This window comes from Electrona antarctica (genome assembly GCF_951216825.1).
Source record: "Electrona antarctica genome assembly, chromosome: 4".
In the NCBI taxonomy this organism is placed as follows: domain Eukaryota; kingdom Metazoa; phylum Chordata; class Actinopteri; order Myctophiformes; family Myctophidae; genus Electrona; species Electrona antarctica.
This window is the reverse complement of record NC_136809.1, coordinates 36,082,581-36,105,080: the sequence shown is the minus strand read 5'-3', so window position 1 is coordinate 36,105,080 and position 22,500 is coordinate 36,082,581. Positions and strand designations below refer to the sequence as shown.

The following is a 22,500-nucleotide window of genomic DNA, read 5'->3' as shown; positions in this document are numbered from 1 at the left end:
GTATAGTGCAACTTTAATGCTGCAAATAAGGTTGTTCTGCAAGCCTAAAGGGCTGTCCACAACAAGAGTTCTATAGATTGATGCTATGAGTATCCACACTGATGAGCCACAAGGCTCTGTAAACATGCTGAACAGCCATGTGCTGAACGAAAATATGATTTGGATTGACACGCTGTCTTTCTATCGTTCACTAGTCTCGCAAGCCAGACTGTTGCCTCGCACAATCATACAGTCTGGAGCATAAAGAAGCTCTGGAAACGATTCAAGCGATAAAGTGGATGTGACGCCTCCTCCCCGCTTCCGTTTTGTCTTTACAAATGTATCTGAATATGAATCAAAATCATCTAAGCATACTTGCTGCTTAGCAAAACATTGGAAATGAAAAGTTCAATTCAAAACTTGTGAATGGAAATGACGGACAGATGATAGCATCCTGTTTTGGATTTCGGGACAGACAGACAGACAGACAGACAGACAGACAGACAGACAGACAGACAGACAGACAGACAGACAGACAGACAGACAGACAGCATGACAGAGACACAGAAACAGAAATCGAGAGGGCGAGAGACAGAGAGAGACAGACAGAGAGAGATAGAGAGAGAGAAACAGAGAGAGAGAGGTACATACACTGAGGTTATTGCCACGATGTCTGTGTCTTCTCCGCTGCAGAGCAGGCACACACACATAGTGTGCAGAGCAGAGTGGTGTAGCATGACACGCGCGCACACACGCACGCAGAGTGCACACACAAAAGGGAAGAGCAAAACACACACGCACGCAAACACACAGCGGACGCCCAGCGCGGCAAAGCCACCCGGTCCCGTAAAGGGGGGAGAGAGAGAGAGAGAGAGAGAGAGAGAGAGAGAGAGAGAGAGAGAGAGAGAGAGAGAGAGAGAGAGAGAGAGAGAGAGAGAGAGAGAGAGAGAGATGAACAGAAGGAATGTGAAAAGGATTGAGGTGAGATTATAGATGAATGGAATTAGGAGAATGTGGACAGAGAAATGGAGGAAGGGAGGGAGGGATGGAGAGATGAAAAGAGGAGGGAGGGGACAGAAGGGGGAAAGCGAGGATGAAAAGGAGATAGAGAGAGAGAGAGAGAGAGAGAGAGGGAGAGAACAAAGTTATTAGAGCACACAAATAGGGGAGACGTGGGTGAAGAGGCCACACGAGACACGCCGAGGACAATATATAACATGGACACATGCGCACGCGAACCTGTGCACACGCAGCCAGCCACACACACACGCACGCACGCACTTACCGCGGCAGCGTGTGCACTCTGTATAGGGCAGAGCAGTGTTAGAAAGACAGTGAGTATAACAGCGTGTGGAAACACACAAAGACACACACACACACACACACACACACACACACACACACACACACACACACACACACACACACACACACACACACACACACACACACACACACACACACACACACACACACACACGTTCATGGACACGTTTTCAATTCTTTCCAATAATAATGTCCTACTTAAAGCAACCAGCAACCTCTTTCTGAAGGCTATAACTCTATTTTCATGAACATGACTGCTTATGAACATATCGGACAGCCCTGGCCTCAATTAAGGCTGTACTCAGTTCACTTTAAAGCAATGAAAAGTTAATCCCAAGTAAAGCAATGCAAAATGCTGGAAATAAAAGAACATCCACTCTTAAATACGAATCATAATAATTATATGTAGCCCTCTTTAGCCCTCAGTGTTTTTAGAGTTGGAAGAAAATCTATATTTTCTAGCTCATTCCGTCTTTAAACTAAGTAAACTTGGTTACTGGGAAGTCTGGGATTGGAGAAAAAAAACACCTGGCCTTCTGCTGTCTTTTGAAATGACATCATGTCGTTGCTGTCGTCGGGCAGAAACATCCTATCTCCGAATGAATAAATTAACACCCTCACCCAAAAGTAAGCAAGAATAAGCTTGTAGATCTGATATTTTCACGTGCAATTGAAAGTGGTTAAATTAACATACAAGGTTTCCACCCGACCGCTTCACTCAAAAACCACACACACACACACACACACACACACACACACACACACACACACACACACACACACACACACACACACACACACACACACACACACACACACACACACACACACGCATGTGTATGCTAATAAGCCAACAGTGGATTTGGCGAACCATGACAGAACATAACACATATTATTATATTTGTTTGTATTCGTGTCCCTTCCTAGTACTGCATTCGGCTTCAACTGCATCATATTTCCGTCGCCAGACAGCGTCGCTCGGCGGAAACGACGAACGTCTTTTCCGTGAGCACCGCCGCCGTGCAACGAGCAATAAACTAGACATGAAGCAGCTGGAGGCCACAGTGACACACAGCACAGGACAGACACACCAAGGATTGAATGGCAATGGAGGAGGATGGCCACATCTAAAAGACAAGACATATCCAGACGGCACTCTCACCCACGGTTTACATGCTAACCATAGTACATCTGAAGTTAGCATTAGCATGCATCATTTCTATACATGGCTTGTAGGAAGTGGTGGGTCAGAGGCTCAGGGATGGATAGGGGAGGGGAGGGAGGGATGGAGGGAGGGAGGGATGGATGGATGGATGGATGGGTGGATAGGGGAGGGGAGGGAGGGAGGGAGGGAGGGAGGGATGGATGGATGGATGGACGGGTGGAGAGGACAGAGGTCAGTGAATGTCAAAAGTCTCCTTGCCCCCTAGCTGTGAAGTACGAGCCGATCATCGCTACACTCATATCATTGCTGTCGAGCAGAAACCACTTATCGCCATATTTTAACTTTTTTTGTTATTTTCGTAAATGAGTTGATCACACCACGGCGTCACACAAAACTAGCAAATGTTTTTGGTCGGTTTCCACGCGACAGAGACAATGTGCAGACTTTGTTAAGAAAAATGCCAAAATGTTATGAATTCAACCGTCAGCCATTTTTAAAGGTATTCACTTTGTAAATATATTCAAATGCAAAATATGTTTACATAAATATTTGACTAAAACTACACTGGAAAGTAGTAGTCTTGGTAGTAGTCTTTTAAACAAATACCATTGTGGATATATGCATAACTGTAAAACACGTCAAATATTAAAACACACATATGCCATCAGTGATGAGTTATTGTTAAAAGAAATGATACGTAAGCATATGGTATGATACGCACTATTCCTTTAAGCATATGGTATGATACGCACTATTCCTTAAATCCTTTCTGCACCCTCATTCTGGCAAGACCATGTGACTGGCCAGTAGTCGCTGTGATTGGTTGTGTTTCCTTCCTTGTGTTCGAACTTCTTCCTTATGTTTTTGCAATATGCCTAACCCTAACCTTAATTTAACCCTAACCTTAATCTCACAAAAAATATGGCTATAAATTAGACTTTAACCCTAAAACTTAATCTCACAAAAACTATGCCTAAAATAGACCTTAACCTTAACTTTAACATCACAAAAACAACTATGCCTAATCTTCACTACTAACGTACCATTCATCAGGACATGCTTGAGAGTGAGGGAAATAAGTGTCACTCAGAGGCATGAACCCAAAGCATACTCCAGCAGAACAGTTTGGTTTGGCGGGTTGCACAGCACAGTGCTATGATATCATTCAGGGCGTTCGGACTAGCCAAAATTACTAATTGTGATTTGTAAGAAATTGGTCAGACGTTGAAGGTGGATGGGCGTGGATATCTTTAGTTTTGCTTCCGCATTCGACCAAAGGAAGGCGCCACTCTTCCAGCAGTGAAAAAGAATTATAGTCTCATGAGCCGTCCTCCATTCCCCTCTGTGCCCATAAACACATCTAAATGACAAATCCTAAATGATATGTGGGTCTGGCGTTTAGAAGAACACACAGGACAGTTGTATGGAACGAGGCTACGTATTGACGTATTTGTCTGTCATTCTTCTGCCGACACATGCGTCATGTCCTAGTATGAGCGAATAGGGGAAGGGAATCAACGTTGCGTGATTCCTTGTTTGACCCTGCAAAACCCTGGATCACTGCTTCTAGACAGTGATTCCTTGTTTGACCCCGCAAAACCCTGGATCACTGCTTCTAGACAGTGATTCCTTGTTTGACCCCGCAAAACCCTGGATCACTGCTTCTAGACAGTGGAGTCACGAAGATGCCAAAAGCCGCGAGCTGTTCTGGGTTTTTAAGACAGCTGGTGGATGGAAATGAAGCTCCACCCACGCAGCAATTTGCAGCGTCTGCAAAGAGTTTCCGGTTTCCTGGCCGACGCTGCAAGTTGTCATGTGGGTGGAGCTTCATTTCCATCCACCAGCTGTCTAAAAACCTGGAAGAGACGCCTGCCACTCGTGGCTTTTGGCATCTTCGTGACTCCACTGTCTGGAAGCACCCTGTGTGTGCTTCAAAGAATAGGATTATTGGCAGAATCGCGTAAAGTTTCGAATATTTTGCGGGCCGTTTTCATTTAGCTCAAGATCGGTGGTTGTTGCAATTATACGCCCCGAAATACCCATTATGTGTGTCTCAAGGAATCAGTTTTAATTTTTCATTTTTTGGGGTTCAGGAAGCCCTTCTGAACCGGGTTGAAAAAGGGTTGGCTGTTCTGTTGGCTTATGCAGCTACTGTGTTGCCAGAATAAGGTACAGAAAGGAATTATGTATTGTGTACGCCGGACTCCGAAAAACTAAGCTATGATGACTAAAACTAGTAAATATATTGAGAATTTCGTCAACAAATAAAAACTAGACTAAAATGTTACAGAGGGACTAGTGGAGAAGAGATCCAGTACGACTAAAAGACAAGTCATTTTATGTATAAAATCTAATGATATTTAGTCGACAAAAACTAGCCTCAAACCATAACAATTCAGATGACTAAAATATGACGAAAACGGAATCAAAATTCACTGTCAAAATCAAAACTGCTTGGACGCAAAGGCGAGACTCTTTAAATTCGGGTCAGCAGTCCTGTCTTTGCTAAAAGGCACAGGGTTGGAGGAGGTGGGGGTGGAGGGTGGGGGGTGCGGGGTGGTGAAGGGGTGGGATGAAGGTGCTCACTTGGTTGTCTGCCGAGAGGCGGGGCATAGAGAGGGTCCGCCCCTGCCCATCCATTGGGTGATAGGGCTCCGTGTCGGAGTACCCGTCCCGCCCCATCTCTCTCATTTCTACCGTCTGCAAAACACAATGAGAGGCGAGGCCGTGACCACCGTCCGTACCAGCTGCTGCGGGGTGCGGGGCGTGACTCAAAAGGGGGTGGGGGGATGGGGGGTTTCACCATCTATGCTAAGACATTCCATAAATTAGATGTTGAAGAAGTAGTGAAAATCGATCTACAAGCTCACAACGTGGCATGAAACGACACATTGTGAGCTTGTAGATCTGCTATTTTCACTAGTTTGGATCCTGGGCAAATGTATAATTTCTTTTTGGGGTCATCATGAGCTATTAAAAAGTTTGGAGGAGAGAGATTAGATGTACGTACATATCGTTGCTGTCGGGAAGAAATCTTGTTTCTGCATATTTCAAAAATATGTCAATGAAGTTGTTAAGTCTGTCGGTGGGGTTTTATAAATTATATTTAACCAATGAGAAGTATTAACAAGAGCTCGTGACTAAATAAATTATAACATTATATCATTCTTCTTTTCTTTTTCTGAAAAGTATGAAACAATTTAGGACATACAGCCCATCCGCCCGACAACAGCTATATTTTTCTCACATACCCTGTCTTTATTGGTCCTGGGGTGAGGGGTGATAAGAGGAGTGTCTTTATTGGTCCTGGGGTGAGGGGTGATAAGAGGAGTGTCTTTATTGGTCCTGGGGTGATAAGAGGAGTGTCTTTATTGGTCCTGGGGTGAGGGGTGATAAGAGGAGTGTCTTTATTGGTCCTGGGGTGAGGGGTGATAAGAGGAGTGTCTTTATAGGTCCTGGGGTGAGGGGTGATAAAAGGAGTGCGAGGGTGATACAGCAGCTGACTGGGTAGACAGAGGCAAGAGGCAGCAAGAAACGCCTAGTCTAGAAAAAGCTCTTCCTGGTTTTAAACACCTGGTGGATGGAAAGGACGCTCGTGCACGGCCTCAACTTGTGACGTCGGCAAAAAAGAAAACAGAAACGCTTTGCCGACACTACAAGTTGAAGCCGCGCACTAGCGTAACTTCCATCCACCAGGTGTTTAAAACCCAGGAAGAGCTTTTTCTTGCCGCCTCTTGACGCGACAGTGTGCCTGTACCCACTGGAAGTCACAAGCTAATGTTTCCTCTTGACGCGACAGTGTGCCTGTACCCACTGGAAGTCACAAGCTAATGTTTCCTCTTGACGCGACAGTGTGCCTGTACCCACTGGAAGTCACAAGCTAATGTTTCCTCTTGACGCGACAGTGTGCCTGTACCCACTGGAAGTCACAAGCTAATGTTTCCCCGGCGGTCCACGTGCCACCACACTGCATGCCTCTCCACTTTCAACCTGGCGTCCCTATTTTGAGGCATGTCGTTTCAGCTCTTCTAGTGTTGACCTGCTCCATCCTCCAAGTACCGAAAATGGCAAATAAAAATCCTGGTGAAGCAGCATTCTGCTGACGGCTTGGAATACACTCCCAGTACACCTAAGACAGGCCGCCTCTGTAGATAGCTTTAAAACACAGCCTAAAGCTCTTGCTTTTAGTTCCTTTTTTAAATCTCTTGTATTTCATCTGTTGTTATTCATGTCTTCACTGCTTTTTCCTTGATTCACTGCATTTTTTGCTAATGTTGTTTTATGCTTTTCTTTTCTTTTTTGCTTTGTTGTTCAATTCTTTTAGCTTTTTCTATAAAGTACTCATGCTTTATTTTTGCTGTTTTTAACTGCAGTGTAAAGCACTTTGAGATGCATTTCATGTCATGAAAGGTGCTATACAAATAAAGTGTACTTTACTCATGTGTTTGTGATGCAAAATGAGCTATGACACTGTTTGGAACTATTATTGAAGTGTTAGTGGAAAAAGCCGAAGCGGCACTCCAAAATGAAGGACGCAAGACTGGATAGTGACACTTAAAGGACCACTTCACCACTTTTCAACCTATCTTCATATAATAGGTCCTCACTAATAATCATGATAAAATGGCACGATTTTCTTCTACTCAGTCTGTGTCTCATAGGAGGGCTGTGGGCAGTTTAGAAACCGTCTTCCAGTCATCATCATTAGGCAGATTTTATTTACAAAAATGTTTCGATTTTCATTATCGTGAGAACGATGGCTTCCATTTTTGCATTGCAACTTTTCAGGACTAGAAAGCCTGCAGTTTCTATTAGCTTGTATTCCCCATCGATGATGTCACTGGAAGACGGTTTCTGAACTGCCCACAGCCCTCCTATGAGACACAGACCGAGTAGAAAAAAATTCCGCCATTGTTTCATGATTATTAGTGAGGACCTATTATATGAAGATAGGTTGAAAAGTGGTTCTTTAACACTTAATACTTAAATAAGAATGTTTATCTGAGCCAGTCTTGTATCCAGAGTGACACATTTTCCACTTTGGCGGTATCTTGAACCTAGTTATATTTATAGTTGAGCACCCACTGCCTAAACAACAAGGGATCCAGAGGAAGCGCACCTGCCTTTTGTCCCTTAACAATATTCTGGTTGTCTTTGTGAATAAATAAGGCTATGGGTATGTGATAAACAAATGAACAACCGCCATTGGTCGCTGTCCTCGTTATCCAGCCTTGGGCACGGCTGCCTCTGCTTTCAGTCTAATTTATGCACCATGGCTTATGGCTCATAACTCTCTGCTGTACATGCCCAGGACTATGTGCTATGAGCTATAAGCTATGAGTTATGGTTTGTCTCACACAGTACAGTATAAATGAGCATGCAGTGGTGTAGTCTAGGTTTTCATAAAGACTATGATTATTCCATAGACTATGATTATTCCATCCCATGCACACACATGCACATGTGTATACGCGCACGTGTATATATGCGTAATAATTTATTTAATAGGCCTACAATTCATGATGCATCCAAAACTGAGAGCATTCAGACTGAATTACAATTATACACCCTGTTACAAAGGTAGAGGAGGCCACATTTACAGCTAGCGAGATATAAATGCTTGATACATGACGGTCGCCTCGCGGTGCACCTCTTAAAACGATTACTTTGAACGAACTTCTTTCCTGTCGGTCCCATCTTCGTTAGCAGCAATAGATTAATGTATGAAATATGAACGACGACGTGTGTGTGTTGTTGTTGTTGCACTGGTGTATTTGCGGATTCTGGTGTATTTGCGGATTCTATTGTGTATACTCATTAAGTGGGCATGCGGGTGCGGTCAAATGCCAAGAACGATCACATCAATAGATGAGGCCATATCTATAGCAGCAGCAGTTATCATAAAATCTTCATGGGGGACCCCCTGGAACCCCCTCAATCGATTGTGCTATGGCTTCGATCAACATGGAACTAACATAGTATAATCTAAGTTCTAATTTATCTGCAGCATGATGACCACTCAATATTAATGTACCGTAAGTGTATTCTCAAAGTTTTGGGGGCCCTCTTGCAATACCCCCACATGGCCCCCCATGGCCCCCCATGGCCCACAGGTTCATAAGCAGAATCAGTCTGTATTGGTTCGAAATCGCCACTCTAAACCGAATCTCTTCGCCAAAGATAATGTTCACCTATACGATACGTATTATGACATGTCGAGTATAGGGACGCCAGGGTTTCATGTGGTTACGAGTCGATGTTACGTCTGTTTTCTGCCAAAACAAACCTTACATGGTGCATCTTTTACTGTGTGTGCAAGATGCACTTACTAGCTGGCGTTTGATGTTTGAAAATTGAGATGAGGGGCTAGGGAGCAGGGACATTCAAATGGAGTGTGTGTGTGTGCGTGTGTGTGTGTGTGTGTGTGTGTGTGTGTGTGTGTGTGTGTGTGTGTGTGTGTGTGTGTGTGTGTGTGTGTGTGTGTGTGTGTGTGTGTGTGGCGTGCACGCTTGCTCGCACGCTTGCTCGCTCAGGGAAGTGGTTTGAGTCTATAGAAATGAGTCCATGAATGGTTCCAAGGTGTAGGGCGGGCGAGAGAGAGAGAGAGAGAGAGAGAGAGAGAGAGAGAGAGAGAGAGAGAGAGCAGCACCTGTAGTTCTTACACTGAAAAGAAATCAACGTGGGGGAAACTCGCTCCGGAGAGACACTCCGGGGAAGCGTGTCGTGTCTCCACTCCAGTAGCTTGACAGCTTGGTGTCAGTAATGAGGATGTGGATTTCTCCTCTAATTAGAGCCGCCTCTTGTTGAAATGAAAAGGACAGCATGTTGGCGGTATTCTCTCCAGCAGACACCATCACTCCCCTCACAGAGAGGAGAGCAGACCGGTGTGGCATACTGTTCAAAGTCACATTATTTATTGATCAATCAGACACGTCTGCAACACCGCCGGGGCAGGATTGGTGATTGATGAAAAAACATAAAGACGCAGATCCATTCCAGAGTCCAGACCCAGCCCAAACATAGCAGATCTACAATACCACAACGAGCTTGTAGATTGGCGATCTTTTGGCGACTTTTGGGGTTTGGGTGTGTAGACGGACAGAAAGCAGTCCAAGACAAGTACAGTTGCAACTGAGGGCCATATTTTCACCAAGACTGGAGGGTTTGAGTGAGTTAATGTGGGGTGGGGGTGTGAGGGGGCACATTCCTCAGAGAATCAGTTCAGCCGCAAGCAGTCTGGTTGGACCGTCTCGCCCTATAGAAGCGATGCCAAGCCAAAGTGTGTGTGTGTGTGTGTGTGTGTGTGTGTGTGTGTGTGTGTGTGTGTGTGTGTGTGTGTGTGCGTGCGTGCGTGCGTGCGTGCGTGCGTGCGTGCGTGCGTGAGTGCGTGCGTGCGTGTGAGCCTGCATTGTTTTGCCGTACCTGGGCGTTGTGGCGGTTGTCATGGAGATCGTCCGGGTAGGGTCTATCGGGGCTCCAGTTGCCCGTCTTCTGAAACATCTCCTGGGCTTTGGCTGTCACCCAGGACTGACTCTCTGTCATACCACCACCATCCTCTGGAGGTCTGGGGCACGCACGCACGCACGCACGCACGCACGCACGCACGCACGCACGCACGCAGGCAGGCAGGCAGGCGCACACACACACACACACACACACACACACACACACACACACACACACACACACACACACACACACACACACACACCATCAGAGGTTTACACGCAAACAAGCACATGTAGCTTGTTTCAATTCAATTCAATTCAATTCAATTCAAAAGGCTTTATTGGCATGAGAAAACATACGTTTACATTGCCAAAGCAGAAAGCACAATACAACAATACAGCAATACAAGCTGCACAAAACTGCACAGGCTATAATCTCCCTGTAATCCTGCCAGGTCATAATATAGCTTTAAGTAGTTAAAAAAGGGGTTACAAAAGAAACTAAGCAAAACAAGACGTTTCAAATGAAAAGGGTTCATTTGAATGAAAGTCTAATACTCACATGGCGTTGTTGATGTTGTCAGGCTGGGTACTGGGGACCCCGTTGAGGCCCTGGCCCTCGGGGGGTCCCTCCGTGCCCCCTCCGTCGGAGGGTTCCATGCGCTGAAACATTAATGGCGTTCGGTTCTGTGTGAGATATACAACATGGCCTGCAGGCTGGCATCAGGCACATTCAAAGGGATGATGGGGAGACAACAACACACGCACGCACACACAAACACACACGCAAAGGATGCACCCGCAACATGCACCCACTCGGGGGCGCCATCGTCAAGCACATGGCTTTGTGGGCGTCCATCCCCAAGGTAAAGTTCTTTGCCTTCTGATCTGGGATCGGCTAGGTCTCCAACCTGAACCCCAAAGAGATCTACTAGAATGTTGGTATTCAGGAGCAGTGGTGGAAGCAGTACTTCATAGATCTATCGCCGCTTTCGGGCTGATCTACTTTTTGTGTTTTTTGGTAAAATGGGCTAATAATAAGCAGATCCACGCTGGAAACACGGTGACACATTTTAAAGGAGTAGTTCGCCTTAAAAAGGGACTTATTTTCTATCAATTACACACCCCATGAAGCCTTAAATAATATATATATATATTTTTTTTTGGTGACTGCGATACGTCTTGTAGATCTGTAATTTTCAAAAATTGTAAATATTAAAATGTACACACTGCATCATGAGTACTTTTACTTTTGATAACTTAAATAGTATATTTTGATGCCAATACATTTGTACTTTTACTCAAGTAAATGTTGACTACCAGACTTTCACTTATAGTTAAAAAATGTGAGTACTTTTTTTCCAGCACTGAATATAACAAAGCTGGGGCTCAGAGTTAAGAATCAGGAAGAACACAACCGATGCCAGATCTGTATAACAAGATAACTTCTACCTGTGTGGTATTTGAGGTAAAGTTTGTCCTTAAATCATGGTCCACAATCTGATTGACACGCCCACTCACTTATTAATGGGGATGAACATTATTTTCTCTCTATTGTTTAAGCCTGTTGGTTCCCAACGTTGTCTGGACCCGCAGGGCCCACTTGAAAATCTATACAGTCTTAATGTGTGACCCACCCATCTGTGACCCACCGCATGCATTTTCAGAGCATGTTTCTTTTAATGATCAATCAATCGATTTGCAGGGGTCAGCTGGCTTGTGGGTCAGCTAGCCCTGAATGACCATAACAGGTCTGTAACTCTGAGAGTGATCGAATAAGGGTGTCCTTGCAAATAAATCATTTGAGAACCACTAGTACTAGTTGGACTCCTAATACGCCATAGTGTCATAGTAAATGAGTGATCTTATGATCAAAATAAGAACATTATAATGGTGTGTAAAAAAGAACATCCACGTCTTTTGACATATTGATAACCCCTGATCGATTGTATTTCCAGCTTGGATCAATGGAACCACTGCAGTGTGTGTGTGTGTGTGTGTGTGTGTGTGTGTGTGTGTGTGTGTGTGTGTGTGTGTGTGTGTGTGTGTGTGTGTGTGTGTGTGTGTGTGTGTGTGTGTGTGTGTGTGTGGAGAGAGAGAGAGAGAGAGAGAGAGAGAGAGAGAGCCATGGTCCATCAGTGGGAATCTCACAGGTTGGGAATCGCTGTATGTTAGGCTAACAATGGAAGCCTGCTCAGTGGAACTCAGAGACATATTGTGAACAGTGCCATCTTGAGGGGAGTGTCAATCTGACCCCGGACCAGTGCTATTAAAGGAGCAACTTCTACTTTCTCTTCTCATCAGACGAGTAAGGACATCAAGCAGCTCCCCTCCCAAGGCATCCTGGGCATTGGAGTACTCTTGGAAGTGGATGGAGGCTTTTCCACACTGGGGCTGGGGAAAATGCCAGCAACAATAAATGACTGCCAAACGACTTGTGTCACGTCCATCCATAGCCTAGAGAGTGAGGCTAACGGCTAAATGCTCATATTAAAAATGAACGGGGAATGGGTCTGGACTCTGTTTACATTAGAAACAGCCCCCGTGGCCACTCCTCCCCTGACACACATCCCTGGTGGGCAGAGCAAAACACCCTAACCCCCAAAAGTGTCAAGTGGGGAGGAGTGGCTTAAGTCTCTCTGAACAGTCCTGTGGCGTTGGGTGTGCTGGCTATGATGTCTTCTGGGGAAATTCACTATTCACACTTTAGACACGTACACACACAGATGGGTTATCGTTGCAAACTTTACATTGACTATAGGTTGGTTCATTGGAGGACATTCCAATCCAATCTGGGCATTTTGTTTCAGTAAAAAGGACCAGTAGAAGAGGATTATAACTGAATACACAAAAGATGCCACATACTGGCCACAGGAACCTCCACTCAACATACCACCACCACCACCAACGAACCACACAACACACACCAGAGGACAGACAGAGAGAGGTATATGAATACACAGACGGGAGAGAGAAGAAGGGTTCTTGGTTAGAGCAACTTTGGTGGTGACAATCAACCTGGAATGACCAATCAGGGGGCAGGGTTGATAGGTCAAGGTCCCGCCTCCTCCTCCTGGAGGGACGTAGGGAGGGACATGGTCAGAGGGTGGGACGCGGACGGGAGGAGGACACGCAACATGGAAACAACGGACAGCCGCCGCCGACGGATCACAAGAAACAATGTGGAGACGGAAGAAAACGAAACAAAGCAGAACAAAAAAACAACTAGAGAGTAACAGCTAGAAATTGGACAGAGAGAAGACAAGAAACGGTAAGAGACACAAACACAGATAGACAGCCAAAGAAGACATTCACTACAGCAATACGAACACTTGACATGAAGACATGACGCGACGTTTACAGTTCATGAAAAAACTAACGAAAGGGAGATTGAGGATTTGAAAAAAAAAGGTAGGGTTGAGGATGTACTGTAAGCAGTAAAATCCGGAGTGTTCATTAAACCCAAGAGTTTCAAAGTGGAAAAAATTGACCTTTTGGGTAATTTGGGAGTTAAATTACCACTCTGGATTTGACCTAGGTAGGGTAGGGCTTTAAGCAGCGGTTGACACAACATAATAGGGATTTAAGAACATGTGGGGAGGCACTGCAAACACTGAGGCGGACGGACAGACGGACAGACGGACAGACAGACAGACAGACAGACAGACAGACAGACAGACAGACAGACAGACAGACAGACAGACAGACAGACAGACAGACAGACAGACAGACAGACAGACAGACAGAGACAGACAGACAGACAGACAGACAGACAGACAGACAGAGACAGACAGACAGACAGACAGAGACAGACAGACAGACAGACAGACAGACAGACAACAGACAGACAGACAGAGACAGACAGACAGACAGACAGACAGACAGACAGACAGACAGACAGACAGACAGACAGACAGACAGACAGACAGACAGACAGACAGACAGACAGACAGACAGACAGACAGACAGACAGACAGACAGACAGGGTGGTCCTGGGTGCACAGCTGGGCTGCTGATGTTGAGCGAGCCTGTGTGGAATTGTCCAGTCAGTCCAATGGTATGGCTGCATTCGGGATCATACCAACTTATATTTGCAGGGGTGTACGGGGGTGTGTACAAAAACAAAACAAACAAAATCCGCCACATGATATACTCTCCATTCACTAACACACTCCCTGACCCTGCAAAAAACGTTACTTTATTGCTAGCCCCTCTTTCCACAGGGCAGCTTTGGACGTTTGGTCCAAAGCGGTAGATCCACACAAAAAAGAAAAAAAAGAAAGTTGGATGAGGTTTCAGGCGCGGCTGGTGAGTGTTAAGTGAATGGAGAAGAAGTGTTTCCACAGGGACAGCAGGAGCAAAGTGCATCTCCAGAAAGCATTCCTTGTTACTGAGGGAAGTGCATTGACATACAGCAAAACAAAGGTATATGCCATGTGTTATCATCAACATTTTGTCAGAGGCAGAGCATCATCAAAAACAACAAAAAATGTACCAAACCTAATCCATCCTCCTCATCATGGTCATTTTTAGACCATCACAGAGAGGTGCAGCAGGTAGCTTAATAACGTAGTGCTAGCCAGCAGCAGAGTAGGCTAACTGTAGAGGAAACCAGCCCAGAGCTTGTTGCAAACCTTAGCCAGCATGCTAAAAGGAATAAGGATAGGCTAGGGTGCAACCTGGCGCAGGATACAAGGACTCAGAGCTTTTATTATTATTATCATGCTGAAAAGGGCCGACATGCTGAAAAGGGCCGACTATATACAGGGGGTACACAGTAACATCCTCAGTGTTAATTCATCCATTTGTAACTCTGACTCTGTACACATCCAACCAAATGGACCTGTGAACTAACTAACCCTGAGGATTTTGATGTGTGTGTTTCCGCAAAACCAGTAAGTCTTGGGATGCGATTGAAAAAAAAACAAAAAAAAACACTCTAATGAGCCCTTAAGGAGGAAGCCGTTTAAGTGGACAGAGGGCTGCGACTGTGAGGTGGGCTTTATTTGCAGGAACACTGATCTGTATTTGGGGGATTTCTCTGGTTTTGGGAGTGCGGGGGGCTTCTAGTCGGTACCTGTTCCTCTCGTAGGGCCTGCAGCCTTTTGGTCTTGCTCTGTCGGTAGTATTCCATGATCATCATGGCCGCGTAGATTTTGCCCACCGTCAAGTCTGTGGCTGCTGAGAAAATGACAAGTTACCCTGCGAGATTAGACCCGAGCGTGATGGGACCCTGAGCCGTGGGAGGACATCATGGGAGTGGGGGACGAGAGACACACGTCATGCGTCATGCACATACACATTATACACACACACAGATTCACAATAACACAACAACAACAATAACAACACTGTTTACACCTAGAGCAGAGTCGAGTTCCTGCTTCCAAAAAAGTAACCAAAATTCTACGTAATGAAATCAGAAGGTCTCCCGAGAAGTTTTCTCATTTTGTTCAAGCTGTTCACACCCTATATATATATACTGTATATGTTTTATTTTTATATTAATTTGAGATCATACCATCTCCACTCAAAAAACAAACAGGCAGGAAGGAACACAATCAACCTTGCTCACCGGTGTAGAACAGACAAATAGGACTTTACAACACTGTACGTTATAGAGCGTCGCAGGCCCAGGAAATTAATCCCAATGCATTTTTCCCATAGACTTTTTAAAACGTATTTATTTAAAGACCTTTTAAGCGTCGTATGAAGCCAACTCTTGTCGTGACAAATCATGACAACAAACACAATATTTTGGACCAAACAAATAATTACAATTATTATAAGAAGAAAAACAAAAAAAGTGTTGTAACCTGCCGTTTTTTTCTACTTTCTAATTCTTTGTTTGGCCCGAAAAATTGTGTTTGTTGTCATGATTTGTCACGACAAGAGTTGGCTTTGTCCGCGGCGTAAACGTCTTTAAATAAATACTTTCTGAAAAGTCTATGAGGAAAATGAACGGGGATTTATTTTCCAGGTCTCTCGAGGGGGCGGGACTGCGACACTCTATTGTAGACAACAACAACAACAACAACAACAACAACAACAACAGAGCAGGTAGTCTTTTCACAGGCAGTCGTCAATCCTATTATCCTATATTATATTGTCCTTAAATCCTAACGTAACCCTTATTCAATCTGCAATCTTGATACAGGTGTGTCTACTGTGGAGTAGGTAGCCACCTCACTAAGAAAACAGGCAAACAGCAGCTCAATGTTTTTCTAAAAACTCCAGATAAGTATCCCCAGAGTTTGGATGAAACATTTAAACATTTAAGATCAGAAAAAACATTGAGCTTTGTTTTCACCGTCCAAAAAAACTAAAACAAAAGAAAAACATAGACATATAACTGACTAACTCTCAATCAAGTGGTGTCCTTTTCAAAGTGGCATGGCTACCAGTTGCCCGGCATGAAAACTGCTATACCGATAATTACGTAGAATTAATTCAGATATGGAAATGCAATATCTTATTTGTTATTTTTCTTATTACCAAGTGATACGATATGACAACATATCTGATACTTCTATCACTGTTATCTTATCTATACATACTCTTACAGCTGTCATGCATTTTGACATACTCTTACAGCTGTCATGCATTTTGACATACTCTTACAGCTGTCATGCATTTTGACATACTCTTACAGCTGTCATGCATTTTGTTATCCAGTATGTCAACCTAATTCTTAACATGCTCAGCTAATAAATAGTAACACTAGTGAATATCATCATATAAGTACATAATAACTGTAGCTTGTTCATTTATTTATTTTCCTGTAGTGAAAAGACTTCTATAGAGGATCTTCTATAGCAGGCACCCCCTGACACCAGGACTACGGTGTGTGTGTGTGTGTGTGTGTGTGTGTGTGTGTGTGTGTGTGTGTGTGTGTGTGTGTGTGTGTGTGTGTGTGTGTGTGTGTGTGTGTGTGTTGTTCGTACATGTACTGTATCATGTGCATGTTGTGTTGTCATGGCAACCTGTTCAGGAGATGCAGAGCAGTGGGTAACATCGACTGGAAGAAGCTGTCCTCTTGGTGAGTTGGTGATTGGACACATCTAACACGCACGCTTACACCACCGTTCTTTCTCTTGCTGCAACTTACACTTATGCGGAGTGACCAGCAGGTCTAGTGTCTTCTGGGAGAGGTTGGGCCAAATGGCCATCATCTCTTTCCTCAGCTCTGCGTCCATCTGATGCTTGTCTGCACCGCCTGTGTGGCGCCGCCCAGGTGGTCGCCAGCAGCCAGGTGTGTGCAAGCACCACACAAACACATAGCCACAAACAAACAACACGCACATCCCACACACACATATGCATGTATGGGAACCATGCATATGTGCACAACAAAAGATGTTGTGCAAAAACGTACACGTACACGTGCACGCACACGCGCACACACACACACACACACACACACACACACACACACACACACACACACACACACACACACACACACACACACACACACACACACACACACACACACACACACGGTACAGACCAAACATAGGCACAAAATCCCACAGAAACATAATTGAGACATCCACACATGGAACAGACACAACGACAAAAACAACAAAACAGGTATTTGCTTTCATTAGTCGGAGGCAATTTGCATAATATTAAGCATTAAAACTGAAAGTGAGAGAAAGAGAACGAGAGAGAATGAGTCCAATAGAGACAAAGTGATAAAAGACAGTTCAGGGAAGTAGACAGGAAAGATATGTACATCAGTGGATCCCACCTGTTCTGGACCGGGGCCCACTTGAATGAATCCTGTTTGCGGCCCACCCACCGGCCCACCCACCGTGCCATAAGCGTATATTTACGTCCTATCAAATCCAACGCTTTTGAGCCATAGGCGTATATTTACATTCTGTGGTCTTTATAGTGGCTTATGAATAGCCTCTTTTATATATTAACCGTATAGTAGTGTTCCACGTAGCTAGGCAACACTTGGCTCTGTGTATTTGCCTGTGGTACAGCAAGATGGCTCTGTGTATTTGCCTGTGGTACAGTAAGATGGCTCTGTGTATTTGCCTGTGGTACAGTAAGATGGCTCTGTGTATTTGCCTGTGGTACAGTAAGATGGCTCTGTGTATTTGCCTGTGGTACAGTAAGATGGCTCTGTGTATTTGCCTGTGGTACAGTAAGATGGCCGCTGCATAGACTCCTGTAATGGCAGCGAGCTTTAGCTGCGTTTTTCTTGGAATTGGGGCTCAGGTCACGATGATGTTAGGAGCTAAATAAAAACTTGCGGTTACTATATTCATTAAGGCTTATGATGAAAGTGGACGTAACTAGCGGACAAGCCGTACTGTATAATATGTGACCGGTTATGTGAGGGATGTACCGATGAGACATTTTATCCGATACATGATATAATTAATTGCTGTTATGGCCGATAACCGATATAACCAATAACCAATGTCGATATGATCTCATTCTGTATTAAAAAAATATAATAAGTTTGGCCATTCTGAAAAAAAGGCTTATAAACACTAACAGCATCTTTATTCCAAAACTAGGGATGCACCATTATTGAAATGTTGGCCCATATCCCAACATAAACTAGGGAAGCACCATTATTGAAATCTTGGCCCATATCCCAACATAAACAGCCAGTATTTATTTTTAATGTTCCAACTTGTTGACTCTTTTGAAAGCTCCCCTAGAAAACACTGATATAATTTGCAGCCTTCATCATCACAAAAGGCTTTTTCAGGCTTTTTTTACATTTATTTTTCAACATAATTATTATAAAATAAAATATCTGCTAAAACCTATATATTATTTTACCGATACCGATTACCATTATACATTGGTTTAAGGCCAATATGGGCCGATACCGATGTGTTCGTCGATTACTCCCCCATCACTACTAACTCCTCATTGGTGAGGAGTGTAATTCCTCACCAATGTGTAAGATGTTTGCAGCCCACCCACCATGACTGGTTAACATGGCTGCCATGCTAAGGCATTGTGCATTTCTCAGAGCATGTTTATTTTAATGATCAATTGACGGTGTTCCGGCTTGGATCTAATGGAACTAAGGCAGAATGTCTTTAAGTTCCTATTAATCGGTATCACAATGAAAACACATTGTTCAAGGTTTGAAAGAAAACATTCCATGACATTTACTTTATTTTATTATAACACTAATGTTATATTATCAATAAAACCTTGTTTTGTCAATTATTTGGGGCCCCACTTGCAATAACTTCATGGCCTAAAGGTTGTTGAATCGCTGATATGCATATGGAGGCAGAGAGAGAGAGAGAGAGAGAGAGAGAGAGACAGAGACAGAGAAGTGAAGGTAACAGGCATACCCTTGGCGATCTTTATATCCAGTGCTGTTCTGATCAGCGCCATGAGGGTGGAGTTAAAATGCACCGTGTTGTCGTCGGCAACGGGCAGATCCATACGCAGCAGCCTCTGTGGAGAGCCAGTCAGGATGAGAGGATGAGAAAGGGGCGTGTCCAGGGTAAAGGGGTGTGTCTGAACCTCCAGGAAGGTAAAAGGAAGGGGGGGGGTGGGGGGAGGGGTTGTCGAGAGAGCTCCATAGACAACAGCCAGTTAGCTGGGCTCTGTCCGATGTTCTCATTAGTTGAGTAATTTTTTTTTAAAGATTTCCAGTCCGTCTAGGATAATAGAAAGACAAAGCAAAAACGTCTTTCTGTGCCAAGCTCTGTTGTCAATTTGGCTTGAGGCGAAAGCGTATAGGCTGAGAACGCACTCCTGATTGAAGGCCTACCGAGCACGCTCATGAGTGTCCTAAAGTCCCTCCTAACATTTGATTGGTGCATGTATGTGCAAGCATTTTCATTTCCCCAAGTCTCCTGCTCGCCAGTGATACTCTACCATACAGCACAGCTATCCAAACGGGGGGAGGGGGGGCATTTGCTACTAAGCAACCGTGAACCCTAATTTATGCTCCGTCGTACGCTGGTGTCGCGCGCCGAGAAGAGCAGCATTAGAATAGCAGACCATACAAGCTCACAACGTGACCTTGAGGGTCGGCTATTCTTGCCGCGGGACACCGTCGTGCGACTAAGTATGAATCGGGGCTTGAGAGCCGAGAACCACAAGGAAGAACAATCGGAGGCTGTGCGGCCTCCGACCCCAACCTGTGCCCATGTTCCCTAAAATGTGTGAATGAAGCTCATTCACACATCGTAGTCGTGACACACATACAGTATATCGCACACATACACCATTCCCCCCAACCCACCCCCAACCCACTTAACACACATAACTCCAATTAAGTACGCTACTCTTAATTGGAGTCCTTTTGACGAACAGAATAGATCGACTGGAGAAGAACAATAACAGTATCACTGGGACAATCCTTGCCATTTTTGAGGAGACTGGCATGTTTTGTTTTGTTACCGAGGCATCTGCTATAGAGCTCCCCCTATACCTGGTGTGGAGGTTCCCTGTCTGTATATATAACTCTACAAGGTAAATCCAATGGCGGAACTCGCAGATAGAACAAATCAAGCCATTTAAACGGCTTGTTTGTTCCCATCCCAGCCAGTTGGCATCCATTGAGTTTACCTATATGAACATGAGCGTTGGGCACTCACGGAAAGGCAAGCACGGCATATAGTGAGTTTTGTCATGCTTGTGTGTGTGTGTGTGAGAGAGAGTTCTAGTGTCGGGCATGCCAGACAAGTGGCGTGGCAGGCGAACGGCAACAGCCAACATCCACGGCTCTCGGCAGGCAGGCATGATGTCATCATCTGTAGCCATGCAACACAGAATCTGGGGATTGCGTGCAATACCGCCGTAACGTCCCTTATAAGTCCCAGACAAACGGACATGCAGCATGCTTATTTCACCCCCCCACACACACCACCCTACCCAGCTCCCCTCCACCAACCCCGCCAGCCCGCTACCCCCTCCCTTGCCAAAATACAAGCAGCCGTGCATCCGCGGACAGAGAGTATCCTCATTCAGATTAAAACGATCGATAGATGTATTCTATTCGATGCGTTTCTTATATCTTTTTGTTTGTTTGATTTGTTCGATTGATTGCTTGCTGATAGTACAGTGTTATCTCACTTGGCGTCTGACTTTGTGTTCAAAGTCAAATGTGCCAGTGATGGTACTATTTGGAAAAATGTCTGGATTTAAACACGATGGGTGCGTGTCAAGGCAAGATCTCTCTCGATGCAAAACGGGTGCTGTGTCTAAAGGGGAGGGGGGGGGGAGTTAGAGAGGACTGACAAGTGTGACATTCCCTGAAAGAAGAAGAAGAATCAGAGAAGGTGAAGATCAAAAAGTATGAGTGATGTTTATTTATTGAGTTTTTGTTTAGTTCTTTTTTTAGCCCACTCTGTGGGCGGGGTCTAAGCTGTTAGTTTTCAGTTAAGACTAGGTGGCTCTAAAAGGCAGATTATGAGATGCGGTTACAGATAAAAAGGGGAGGGTGAGAATGAGAATTGTGACAACACTGAAAGAGCAAAAAAATAAATAACAAGAGCGCGTGGTATAACAGGAGAAAGAAAGAAAGAAAGAAAGAAAGAAAGAAAGAAAGAAAGAAAGAAAGAAAGAAAGAAAGAAAGAAAGAAAGAAAGAGAGCAAGGGAGCAACAGTGAGAGGCAGGAAGTGTGTTTAGGTAGAAAGGGGAAGGTAGAGTATATTACAGTACAAGACAAGAGAAAAAGACACAACACTAAAACGACACTGACAAAAAGTCCACTGAGAAAAGGCCAAGTTGAAAACGGAGTCGTCTCTTCTCACCACGTCTGTCAAACCTAATACTTTCCAATGAGAATGCAGCCTAGTATCCCAAAAAACAACAACAAAAAAAGAAACAGCGTTTCCACATACTTGACTACTGGACATTTGGAAGGGCTCAGTGTCAAGGGAACCAAAGTTAAAAATGTCCGACCTCTCCAAGCTGACAGACAACATAGGGGGATTTATCACCTCAACTGTCTTTTAAAAGGATTTTTCATGAAGCTTTATCGGTAAACGTTACGATTCTTCAATGACCGACGCATTATATACAATAGGCCTGTTTGTCAGACAGGCTGGAGAGAGAGAGAGGGGGGGAAGAGAACAGAAGAGGGAAAAAGTAGCTGATAGACAGAGAGACAGCGGGATGGATGGATGGAGGCAGTGCTGTGGTGTTATGGGTGGAACATGGAGGGACAATGATCACTGAGGCACAAAGAGGAGACCGAGAGAGGGTGGAGAAACCACAGAGAGATGAGCGAATGAGAAGGATCCGCAAGAATGTGAGAGAGAGAGAGAGAGAGAGAGAGAGAGTGAGAGAGAGAGAGAAGACAGATGAGGTGGAGGAGAGATGTAGAAAGATGGGGAGTCGAACGTTCCAACTAGAACTGCATTGACACATTTGACAGAGAGAGAGAAAGGGAGAGAGAGAGAGAGAGAGAGAGAGAGAGGGGAGCAGGGCGGGGGGAGGTGTAGACAGAAGACGGAAGGAACCACAGGACAAAAAAAGGGAGTTCTGAGGAGCTCAACCGAGTCTTTACGTTGCCAGTCTGTGACTCACAGGCAGCCAGAGATTCTGCAGGCTCGCTGTGTACAAGAACCCAACACGAA

General features: G+C 44.7%; 1 protein-coding gene across 1 annotated transcript in view; it reads right to left on the bottom strand.

Moving 5' to 3' along the window:
• cacna1ab (calcium channel, voltage-dependent, P/Q type, alpha 1A subunit, b) overlaps nucleotides 1-22,500 on the bottom strand; it is a gene marked incomplete at its 3' end in the record, with an annotated part of 234,655 nt that overhangs the window by 6,109 nt on the left and 206,046 nt on the right. The window contains exons 39-45 of the mRNA XM_079498401.1: nucleotides 19,257-19,362; nucleotides 17,027-17,134; nucleotides 14,996-15,099; nucleotides 10,481-10,605; nucleotides 9,893-10,034; nucleotides 5,057-5,170; nucleotides 631-666 (exon numbers count right to left, since the gene is read on the bottom strand). Coding sequence (XP_079354527.1) covers nucleotides 631-666; nucleotides 5,057-5,170; nucleotides 9,893-10,034; nucleotides 10,481-10,605; nucleotides 14,996-15,099; nucleotides 17,027-17,134; nucleotides 19,257-19,362 — 735 coding nt within the window. The remainder of the gene's footprint in view (nucleotides 1-630; nucleotides 667-5,056; nucleotides 5,171-9,892; nucleotides 10,035-10,480; nucleotides 10,606-14,995; nucleotides 15,100-17,026; nucleotides 17,135-19,256; nucleotides 19,363-22,500) is intronic.